The sequence below is a fragment of the Magnolia sinica genome, chromosome 3, assembly GCF_029962835.1.
Source record: "Magnolia sinica isolate HGM2019 chromosome 3, MsV1, whole genome shotgun sequence".
Classification (NCBI taxonomy): domain Eukaryota; kingdom Viridiplantae; phylum Streptophyta; class Magnoliopsida; order Magnoliales; family Magnoliaceae; genus Magnolia; species Magnolia sinica.
Window position 1 is genome coordinate 6,355,287 of NC_080575.1, and position 12,597 is coordinate 6,367,883.

General features: G+C 39.6%; 1 protein-coding gene across 1 annotated transcript; it reads left to right on the top strand.

The window, feature by feature from the left end:
- The first annotated feature begins 10,193 nt into the window (after nt 1-10,193).
- Nucleotides 10,194-11,791, top strand: LOC131238727 (vesicle-associated membrane protein 722-like). The gene is made up of 4 exons (XM_058236335.1): nt 10,194-10,209; nt 10,730-10,871; nt 10,976-11,042; nt 11,226-11,791. The coding sequence occupies exons 1-4, from the start codon at nt 10,194-10,196 to the stop codon at nt 11,430-11,432; spliced, it is 432 nt and encodes a 143-aa protein (XP_058092318.1). The 3' UTR covers nt 11,433-11,791.
- Nucleotides 11,792-12,597: the final 806 nt, after the last annotated feature.

Here is a 12,597-nt window from a genome sequence, read left to right on the forward strand (position 1 = left end):
TATTATAGAGCTTCTGATTAATCATGTAATAAAATCATTTGGTGGGTGCTTCCAAGTTCCATAAGATGCTGATTATGATGGGGATGAAATGAACATGCATGCTCCTTAGTCATTTGAAACATGCACGTTCCTTAGTTATGCAAAAATTTACAGAGGCTAACGACAATGATAGACTTAACACTTTAGGTGACTAGGATTGCGTGATGCATTTTCTATGATAGTGGAATGTTAAATTGTTGTTTTATTATCATCAGAGTTATGAAACATTGGATTAACTTGTCTTTTTTCTAATCTCTAGTAGCATTTGTGAGTTCTGTGATCCACTGAATGGTTGTGCGAAACCTAACTGCTGCTTTAAATATGCCAATTTGGAATGATAACCTGAAGGTTACTTTCTTTGATAATGATGAGCTTGACTATAGAACTAGTTTGGATAGAACCTGGGATTGGGAATGGTTTGCTTGGTACAGAGTAAAGAGAATTGACTGAAAGCGGTCCAACAAACTGCACTTTAGCTTGCATACTGAGTTACTCAGTGCGCTTTTATCGTACTGAGTGAACTCAGTTGGGCCCACCTTGAATGTATTCAGTTTATTGTTCACTCCCCAAGTATAGGGTTGTGATGTAGTAATAAACTCGGTGAGACCGAGGTCGAATCCCAAGGGACTGAAACCTGTACGTAATCTGAAATTAGGTAGAATGAGAACCAGATTAAGATGAAATCTAAATCGAATGACTTTTCAGGAATAATAGTGAAATACTAGGCAAAAACTTAATGAATTTAGAGGAAGGAAACTAGGGATTCAAAGGATCCACTTGTAGAGATCAGGGAGATCTTATGCCTGCATCAAGAATTATGGAATTTAAACTGAACTTCCTTTGATATATTTTTCAAGAGGTGAAAGGTATATGAATTAGAATGGATTCCATCACCAAACCATCCCCAGGAGACAAAGCAAACAATAAAATTCAACTAATTGACAACCAATCATTGATGTATGAAGGTTATGAAGGATACCGTCATCCAACCATGCCCATGAGACGATTGTGAACAACAGGGCTTCCTGACGTCGTAGACATCAAAAGGAGGAAGAAATACTCAAAGCCATCGCAGATCTATTGTAATTTCAGTCACAACAAACCATTAAAAAAAACTGAAAGTATTCCTTTTAATTTGAACTAAAAATCAACATCAATCAGTCTTAAACAAAAGGCACAAGCGAAGTCTCTCCCATCAGACTACGAGCTTCACCTCTTAGCCCTAGCTAAGAGGTTTATCTTAGCAACATCATTAGGCTAAATCTCTTAACAAACATAAAATAGACAAAAGAAAAATAAAAAGGAAAAGAAGATAACCCCTGTACTCTCTCCCTTCTTTCGTCCTTCAGGTCCTGCCCCAGCCGAGATTCCCCCTCTCTCTCTCACGTCTTTCTTTTATAAGACCACCAAGGTTGGTCCACTGGGAGCGTGGAGAGGTGAAGCCGGTGAAGGAACTCCGTGCGCCAAAGACAGCCAGCTGCACTCCTTTCGCAGCAACAACTCCTCTGCGTAAATCTTGTTACGCAGTCAAGAAACCAGCGCCCTCTACTCCCCACTTTCCTTGCTTTCTTTCTAAAAGGAGAACGTCCTCTGGGATTTTTTTGGCAGACCTACATGATGGACGGTTCAGATCATCCGTCTGATCGCCTCCAAGAATGCACAACATGCCGCAAAAGCTGGACATCGTCCGGCTGCGAAACAGGGCCTGATCCATTTGCGCAGTCACTATTGTTTTGAGAAATCTACGCCGTCCACTGCATTCTGCTCGAAAAACCAGTAAGAAATATCTGGTTTCAGATTGGATTCTGTGTGGCCCACAGAATATTGTATTCCACCGTCCATCCTGAGTTTGATCGAGACTTTCCTGTGTGTGCGCGCATGAGTGCAGATAGTCAACATGGCTTCGACCTTTCCGAGCTCCTTTACAAGATGGATGGCTTGGATCGACCCTTTGAGCCATGATGGTGGTGCACCAGCTTCCGCAGTCCATTCGTTTACGTAACAGAGGAGACGGCAATTGCCGTTTTTGAAGAGGCATGAGTCCAGGACAGTTTGACTGTCCTGGAGTTGCTGTGCACGCCTGGTGCATATGTGCATAGTGCACACCCAACTCAGGTGGGGTCCATGATGATGTATACATGAAATCTTCTCCATCCATCTTCTGCCCCTTTTAATTTAAGACGTTGAGTCCAAAACTGAAGCGTATCTAGAGATCAGGTGGGCCCCATATCACTGTTTTGGTGACTGATCTGTCAGTTGTTCTAGAGGCTTAAATTTGATTTGTACGGTTGATTTTTTATCCTCAGCCTACATATAGAGTTTTGAACTGAACGGATGGTGGGAACCCTACGATCTTGCATTCTGGACGTCTTTCGGGCTACTTGAGCATCAGTTTCTCGATTTTCTTGGATCCCTGGCGTGCAAATCTGTCGATCTTGGTCTCATGGGGTCCGTCCCATGCTTTGGTGTCATTAGAGCGTTAAATTCATGCTTTAAGCACCCTTTTTCGGTCCATGCTCGTAAATACACTCTGCATCACAAACACGATTAAATCGGGCCATTAAACGGTATCATGCTTGTAAACTCTATTATCCATTTGGGCTTGGATTTCTAAGTTTATATAATCTTTAGTACTATGCTGAATTTGTTGCAGAGTGATGCACCATGATTGGTTCCAGTTCGACCTGAAGGAAGGTCTCACTTTCCTCAGAGATCAGGTTTGTTACTTATTTTATTTTTTTTAACCTATTGCCTTAAAATTAAGTTCCTTTTGGCTTAAAATTTTCAAAACACATCCTTATATATTGGGGAAGAAGCTTCTTAGGGAAGGGTAATTGTCTCATTTCTTTTTTGTAAAATTTTCTTTTTAGGGAAAAAAATGGATATCCAAAGAAGCCTTAACTTCTTCTTCTTCTACTTTGTGTGTGTGTGTGTGTGTTGTATGGTTAAACAGGCCCTTAACGTGTTGGTATCAAAGCATGTCCATGGTGGATCTTGAAATGATGTTATCGGTTTTGCCATGCAGTTTTAACTGGGATGTATGGAAGTCTGCTAGGATATCTAGAAGCCTCCGTAGCTTCTATCTGTGCATATGCTTGGATGGTATGTAGTGGTTAGCTTCTATTTGTGCATATGCTTGAGTGGTATGTGGTGGTCTGATGAGGAATCTAGAATGGTTGAAGTTTGTCAAAGGTGAATAGGTTTAGTATATGGTTCTTGGATGCCGGAAAGTGTTGCTTCTTGTCTTGGTTTTTTGTTGCTCAGTCAATAGATTTCTCCTTGTTGTTGGTAAGGTGTCTTGTTGTGGCCATGTCTAGTCCTATAGCTAGCATGCTTTTTTTTTTTTTTAGTTTCCAGTTGATCATGCAGTATAGGATAGGTAAGGCACTTATCTTGTTGTAATTTCCAAGGATTGAATCCTCGATCACTCACACACACAACAGTTATCTCTACCAGCTCATTAGCTCATCTAATGAGCTGTGGGCATCCAATGTTACTTTCGATATTCTCAACCAAGTGGTTATTTTCGAGGCTGAGCATATACACGAGGCTGTAAATCAGTTGATGATGGTTGATAATTTAGCTAGTGATGTGTGTTTCATAATCCTTCTATTTTGTCTTGCACTATATTGAAAAATTACTTGTATCTAGCAGCTCATATTTTTCTAGTCAATGTTATACTGCAAAGCTAGTACATTAGGAAGCGTGACCCGAGGCTTAGCTTAGTATGCAAGGGTTTTCAATTCTGACAAGTGGAGCATCTTGGTTCAATAATCCATAATCTGGATCAATGGTCTTTTGCATCCCACCATGGATGGACCATGCCCAAAAATAGGAAGGAACCCAATCAGCATGAATTGTCATAATGGATTCAATTTTTTTACACCATTCTCCTTTGTAGCTCTGCTTGTGGAGTTCTCTTTATCATTTATCATTGTAGGGCTATAAATTTCTTTCTAAGAGCCGGTCACCAAAGTTTACAGTCACTATGCCTTAAAAAACTTCAAGAAAGGGTGGGTGATTGATCAGAAGGGTAAGTTTTTCTTTTGATTTTTTTTTTTTTTTCTTTTTTGACATCGGATGAGCTGGTGGAGACACCCCGTACTTTTCAATACTCGAGTGTTACCATGTAATCTAATTAGTATAAATACAAGCCTAGCTTAAGTGAACGTTCATGTTCATTCTAGCTTAAATTCAACTATTGAAAATAATCCTCCCTCCGTATATCAAACTATTCATTTGATTAATTCTCAAAATGGCCCAACATGACTTCAGAGATACCTACTCCAGGACTTCACTCCCATAGACCAACTGAACCGTTCATTTCAATGCCGGGACTTGCATCATTTGATCCACCGTCCATCATGCCCATAACATCCTGAAAAGCAATCCATCACTTGATCATATTGATTGAACAACCTAAGCATTAAATCAGGCACCAAAGTCCACTTAGACGGCCCTTAGGACTATTAGGGCGATTGATAAGTGATTTGAATCAATTCGACCCTTGGTTTATAGGGCAAACATTGCAGTTGAGCATGTAATTACTAAGATGTGTAATTCCTCAAAAATAACCTAATTGAATGGTCGGATGGAGACACACATCATAGTTTGTGGACTGTGTAATTTAAGAATCATTTGGGGTTGATCAGATTAACATCTAAAGCCAATATGACCGTTAAAAGTTGGTAAAACTCCAAAAATCATGTACTATGGCCCACTTAAGTTCCAGATCAACTTGTATGTCATGCTCGAACTTTTCTTATGATTCCTAAGACTATTAATAACTAAAGAGGAGTCAATTCAATGGTTGAATTATTTGGATCATTAGGATGTTGAGAGTTGATAAGTGGACGTTCACTTAGTGTGGCTCACTTAACCGTTAAAATTAGTTGAAGGATGAGATACATAACTCGAGGTGGCCTACTCACATGGAGGAATACTTCTGACTAGAGGAAGGCCCTACAATTTCAATTTAAAAATAATGATGATGATGATAATAATAATAATAATAATAATAAATGTTGAAATTTATTTTAATAATAACATTTAATATTCTAAATTTATAGAACAGGTGGTCCCAGTCATCTAAATAAATTGTTAGGGTCCTTTTAACCTCGACGATCGATTTTGGGATGACCTGATCGTCAGATCGACGTGAGTCCACAAATAAGACCTAAACCAAGCTATGGGGCCCACCTAAAATTTAGATCTGCCTGATTTTTGGTCAGAACAACTGATTAGAGCCTCCAGGAAGAATGGACGGAGTAGATTGGGCAAATCACCGCTGTGGACTCCACAATGGTTTGGGTGTGTACCATCGTGTACGTGCACTTGCAGTGCATGGGACCAAAGGCCCGGGTCAAACCTGCCTTGAACTGACGTTTCCGAAGAAGGAAATTTCCTTCTTCCCTTTCCCGCCGCAGCAGTTCGAACGGGAGACGTTCGTTTACAACGTCTGTGGCCCATCATGATCACCAACCGGGGGATCCAAACCGTTCATCTGGTGCGGACGTGAGTCCCGCGTAAAATCCACTAACTCATTACTTTAGAGCACCTGTACATGCACACAATCCTTGACAAAATCAGGTCCTACAAGCACACTGTTTTCCAAAGATGGAAACTGTCCCTGCTGTTGCAGGTTGGTGATCCGCGAGAGGCCGAATCCGCCCATCCTAGCCGTCCATCTAGTGAAGCATTCTCAGCCGTCCATTCTAGATACGCGGTTTAGGTTTTTCGAGTAAAACCAGCGGCTGGTTTTCGTTGTACTAGTGGTATTCGGGGTTTATGGTAAAACCGAGCATCCGAGCCATTCATTTTCTTCCAACGGCTGAAGGATAACCTAGGGTATACTTAAGACAAGAGAGGATCGCACAACACCTTATCTCCTTGCCATTCTCGCGGCTGCGAGAGAAAACGGCCGCCATCTTCTTCATTCGAAACCCACTGAGAAAAGCTCATCTGAGCTTCGTTCCTTCCATTCCCTGAGCTTCCTGGAGTCCAATAGATCGACCCACAACAGCCAGATCTGAGGGAAACCCATCAACGTGAGAGCCGCCATTATCAACCCATCATCTTCCTCGTTTGAAGCCGAACCGAGTTCGGTCCGGTCCAGGCCAGCAACCCTGCTGTCGTATGGGTTTGGTCCACTCCAAATCTCGTGAAAGGCCAGGAAGAAAAGGAGAGAGGGAGCGTTCGGGAGAGAAACCAACAGCTGTAGTCATGCCGCACTAGCTCGGTTCAAACCGAGTCACTTACTCACTCTAACTAAAGTGGAGGCTGAGTTGGGTGGACTCGATAGGGATGAACAGCAGAGAGAGAAAGAAGAAAAAAAAAAGAAAGAAAGAGAGTGGGAGAGAAGACAGAAGTCGGGTGCAAGACCCGAACTCGAGCTGCACCAAGACGTTGCTTGAGTTGGGGGCCCAGTCGGACCGGGTCTGGTGAGTTTGGGGTGCGTCTAGGTCGAGTCCAGGTGCATCTGGACTGTCATAAATCAAAGAAGAAGAAGAAAGAAGGGAATCAGTGGTAGAGTTGCTGGTCGATCCACACTTACCGAGTCCAGATGAGGTTCTGACTCACTGGCGAGTCATGAATTCAAACAGGGTCGAGTTCGGTCCGAGTTCGGCGTGGGTCTGGTCCATTTCAGGCCTTGTGGAAGACTAGGGAGAGGGAATCAGAGGAAGAAAGAGAGAGAGTGTGTGTGTGTGGTCGATGGTTCACTACAACAATACAGGGCATCACCGACGCTTTTTAAACATGTTTTTGTATCATAGCGCCGCCAAACGTCAGATAAGTATACAACATACGCCCCAAGTACAAAAGTCCCCCCTCGCTATCCCTTCCCTCTCTCGGCCCCTATCCCACCCCCCCCCCTCTCTCTCTCTCTCTCTCTCTCTCAGCCGCTCATTCTCAGCCATGGATCTCTTTCTCTTGCAGATGGCCCTTTTCGCCCTCTTCTTCTCCATTATCGTCGCCACTATTGTATCAAAGCAGCGTAGGAAGCGATTCAAGCTCCCACTGGGCCCACTCTCCATTCTCGTCGACAATTGGCTCCAGGTCGGCGATGATCTCAACCATCGAAACCTGTTAGATCTCGCCCCTTGTTCGGAAAGATCTTCCTCTGAATGGGCCAGCGCAACCTCGTCGTCAGCTCTTCAAGGATTATTTTCTTGAGGAGAGGAAGTAAGGGGTTTTTTTTTTTTTGGATTTTTAGAAAATTTTTGTTGGTTTTTTTAAAGGTTGAAATTACCAAAATGTCCTCCATTATTTTTCTTCAAGAAGTGGAGTTGAGAATTATTGCCCACGTGGTATGTTTATGAAATCCAAACCGTCCAATAGGTATAGCTCTTGTAGATCCAATCATAAGGCAGGTGCTGCTGTCGGAAAACATTATATACTACTGAAAACATCACGTGTAGCCTATCTAATGGTTTGATTGGATTTTTCTTTTCTTTTTTTTAAATGTTTATGTAGCCTAGTGGAAACGCTGCCTGTGGAAACATCACGTGTAGCCTATCTAATGGTTTGATTGGTTATAAATTTGAAAAGAAAAAAGATGGTATGGAATACTTACATGGGAGTTAAAATACTGCTTATTAGGTGTAACCACTGTGGGACGACTTTAGACCTTTTTCCCCATATAAATTGTTTACAACTTGGGGTTTTACAAACATCCAAACCAACCCATTATAGGTGGACCACACTTTAGTAGAGAATATTGACCATTGGCCTCCTGACTTAGAGGTGCCTACAAGCAAAGTAGGTGTGTGACATCCAAGCTGTCCAAAATATGAATCCAAAATTTGATGAATGAAAATTCTGGCAGATCTTAACAAAAAGTGTGCCACGCCATAGGAAATAATGTTTGCAATGTTATGTAATGCTCAAAAACATCCAAAATCATATGAAGCCCATTTGATGATTTGATTGACCAAATATTTTTGTTCGAGTGATCACCATGGTGGGGTCATTTGTTTGTGATGTTACCATGCAGGACCTTGAAGAACAATCAGTTAAGAGGTCGATCCCTTCAACCCTTTAACATATGCCAAATCTCAAAACTCAGTAAGGTTTCTGTCACTTGTATTTGAGTTGCTTATTCTATTTTGTGGTTTATGCTTTTTAATATCTACTTGAAGTGTATACTTTAATATGGTTAAATTACATCATAGACCAGAGGTGTATGCTGCCAGCATATTATGGTTCATGGCTCAATTCTGTTGAATTTCTACATCATCATGTCTTCTTGTGCATGAGTGGACATGTTTAAACATTACATCACACAATTACAGAGTGTGGGATATGCTCACATGGTTTACACGCTTGGCACGTTAATGTAGCTGGTCCATAGCAGTGATATCCACACCATTTTCCATTCTTCTTTTGCTTAGATTCAATTTTCTTCTCTTCTTGTAGCAGCAATGCAATATCCTCTGCCTTGGAGGACAATCTACCTTAAATAGGCAGAGAGTGTACAAAATCATATGTGAAGATCTCCAAGCAAGGTTGAAGAGTATCATATTGAAGTAACAGAAAGAGGATAAAAGACATAGTCGAGAGATGTAAATAGATCCCGACAAAGACCACAAGGATCATTTGACTTTCCCCAACTTCGAGGTGTGTTTTTCCATTGATCCTTTAGAGAACGGAGAGCAGTAGCTGCAAAATTCATGGATTCCAATGCATTCTAATTACAAGTTACCACATATAACTGATGACACATTTACTTCACACGGGTTCATTTGTAAGACATATTTACAAAATAAAAGTTAGCGAACTTGGTGTGAGAGTCAAGAAATATTTGGCCTTTCATTGGTTTCTTTACACTTTCTTTACAGATTGATTTATTCTATTTAAATGCTAGAGCATTGAAATTGAATCTATTTCTGGTCAATGTTTATAGCAATGTTTGTTACATGTCTGATGCAGGACAATTAACTACTTTTGTCTTCCGACTTCTTCCCTTTTCTTTTTTTATTAGCTGAACCTGGAAAAACACTTATTGAATATTTTTAGCCTACTAGACAAAATGGAATTGAAACATTGAAAAAAAAATCATCACGAGTAATCTTCATACATTAAATGTTACTGAGTTTTACCAAATGGTTTCTTGATATCTTGCAGGCGGAGTCCGGTATTTACTAGATAAGTGGCAGGCTGATATTTGCCCTTCTACTTGTTTGACTTTAGAACTGATAGTAAGCGGGAACTATTGGTCATAGGTCAGTGAGTGGTGCATGCTTTTCAGACAATCATGCCATATGGGATATCTACAAGTTAGTAATATCCCTTTCTTAACTAATATGGGGATGCAAATGCCTGGATTATTGATCTTTTCTAATCTTAGATGCTTTAGTTTCTAGTTTGGGCTCTTTCATGAGTAGAATGTACTCTCCTTTTCATATTATTATCAAGGGATACCAGAATATTAAGATTTAATTTGTGACAGGAATACTTCTCATGATCTGTTTCAATGCAGAATTTGCTTGATGTTGATGCCCATAGACAAATTCACATTTGTGATGACATTATGTTGGTTGAGCTTGTGTCTGTGACCAAAATTGGAGCTTTTGATTACAGGCCCATCTTCTTTTAAGTTTATGGATTGTGTTTGGAACTTTCAGCATATATTTTAGTGCTTTTTCTTTTGTTCGCTTGTGACTTTTTTTTCCCTAAGTTCTGAGGTTGTTCATGGTGATGTGGTGTTGCCAGATCAATAAAGTCACATTCAGCTTGACTCTAGAGATCATTCATCACGTGGGTGATTTCTCATGTCATTGCTACTTTAATTGCCACTTCATTTGTTTGCTTAGAAGGTAATCATGTCGATGCATCTCCGATAGAGATACCACTTAACCATTGATCCATTAATTCTAAAATAGTGAATGTTCCTTTGCAACTTTAAAAGAAAAGGCATGTTTATTGTTGAGATTTTGAGCTGTCTTTAGGAAACCTTGTTCTTGCACCAACATAGGAAGACTTGTTGATTCGACTTGATGCGGTCCATTTGATAGCTGTGACAACGGTAGCTCACCGTTTGCCTGTAAGGCATGTTAATGATGTTTGCTGCCTAGTGAATGGCCTGATCTTTGACATGTTTTTCATCGTGTGTGGGAACTAAGTCCCAATATAGAAGCTGTCATATGGAGCCACCCATGACATTGATGCATGGTATGAAGTTGTTTATTGCATTATTAAACACGTTTGAATGCCAGCATCGAGCTCCCCCTGTCACATTTTCCTTTGTATCATTAGCAAGAATCTCAGTTACAACACAGATGCTGGCTTACTGAATGGCTGGAAGTTCAGTCATTTAACAGCTTGATAGGTTGCCCCAGGGATCTTTTTGTACCCGTCGGCAACCCGAAACACATAATCAGCCATGTAATTTTCTTCATATGAATGGAAATAGCATTTTTCCTTTTTTTTAAAAAAGTCATTTAACAGCTATGTACGTACCTCTCTATAACCAAAACCTTTAAATTATTAAATAAAATAGAGAAACCATCCAACCCAAATGATAAAAAGGAAAAAAGGAAAAAGAAAAACCTTCTAAAGAAATAGATAAAACCTCTACATCCAGCTCATACTGTTTTTGCACTCTCTTTAAGTTTCCCCACATGATCTATTGGGACAATATTGCTTAGAGTAGAAAAATCATGTGGGCTGTTTTTCTTGTTGGATGTTGCAGCCTACTGTTTAGTTGCAGTTGAGTCAGTTGGCAGAAAAATTCCCATTGCCTTCCTGGAGCGGGTTAAGGATGATTTCAACAAGAAATACGGAGGAGGAAGAGCTGCCACTGCTGTTGCTAACAGCCTCAACAAGGAGTTTGGGTAATTCTTTTTGCTTTTTGCTTTTTGCTTTTGACCAAACACAGAAAATATGAGATTTATGTTGATATCATTATTGCATTATGATATCACCCTTAACATTTCAGGTCCAAAATGAAAGAGCATATACAGTATTGTGTGGACCATCCAGAGGAGATCAGCAAGCTTGCAAAGGTGCTCAGGTTTCAGAAGTTAAAGGAGTTATGATGGAAAATATTGAAAAAGTGAGGCTCAAATTCTCTTGTGCTTTCCAAGATTAGTGTCCTCCATGCAGCCCTGTCTTTTGAAGCCCCCGAATTATTTAAATCTTGTGATTTGCAGAACAACATAAACCCATTGTAATCTCTCTTTGTGCAGGTTCTGGCACTCCTATCAATTGATGATATAGCTGCCCTTCAGGTATATTTACTTGTTTTCCTGTTCAAAGGTTCCATGATCCTAATGCATCACATAACTCTCTTGTGGAATGCCAGAATAAAGTTTCTCAGTTCTACTTCAGCATTGTTAATAGCATGCCAGGTGCTAATATTATTGTTTCTGTGGTTGCTTATCTGCATTGGTTAATGACCATTTTTCTTTTGGTTTTCGAACTCTAGCTTTCTTTTGGTTATGTGATTCAGGTTACATTTCTTGTCATTTGGTTTTAGTACTCTAGCTTTCTTTTGTGGCTCTGCCAGTAAGCAATAAAAGATGTTTCCACTTACTGTTTAAAAGTACATTATTACATTGGATTCTCTTAAAATTGTGGATCACTCACTTTGAGAGAGTGGCAACCCACATTCTTATTATGTTAACTTTCTTCTCAAATGCACGGTGCAATTTGAAATCAATTGCCTTGGATTAAATACTTACTGTTGCTTTTTGAACTTTGTAACTTCTATAGCTTGAATGAATAGAATGATTTTTTTTTATTTTTTTTTTATTTTTTTTTTTTTTATTTTTTTAAATTTCACAAGATTCATTTGTCTGCATGCATGGACAGATGGTGGGGATGATACTTTCTCTTTAATGTTGCAAACAATAAAAGTGTGCTTCCACAGGCTTGGTACATGAATGGCCACAACAACAAAATTTGCAAGTCCTTTTTATCACTTTTTTGTTATATGAATTGATTCTTAATTAATAGGTATTCACCCTTATCTGTTTTGTATAAGTAGGGATGATTGTGGTGGCTTCGTAGTAATGAAATGTATGAAGTGTCTATCCTGTCATGGTGATGGATTTGATTTTAATCCGGTAATTTCACTTTATTTCTTTCTTTTTTCTTTTTTTCTTTCATTGATGTATGATTTATTATACCCACTTACACTCTTATATCATTGTTAGGCACAGATGCAATTTAAACGAAAGAAGATGGTTGCCCAACTGTTGTTGCCCAACATACGAATGAGATTTATCTTTCTCATGCTCGTTGATTTTTTTTATTATTATATATATTTCTTCCTTCTAATTTCAGAAAACATTGATGAATTGGACGGAGTATCTATGTGACTTCTGCTAATGGAAATGAGAATTTTTCATATAACTGAAACAAAGGTTCAACAAATGTGTATGCAAATCTATTTACAATTGGGGAATTTTTGAACTCAGTTTTACATCATTTGATGTTTTGGAAAAGCTTGCAGTTGTTCCTTGCCTGATATGGTGTTTCCGCAGGAGGAGCAATCATACAGTCACAACCTCTTAACCATGCTCTTCAAGGTGTTAACTTCTGCTTGTCTCATGTATT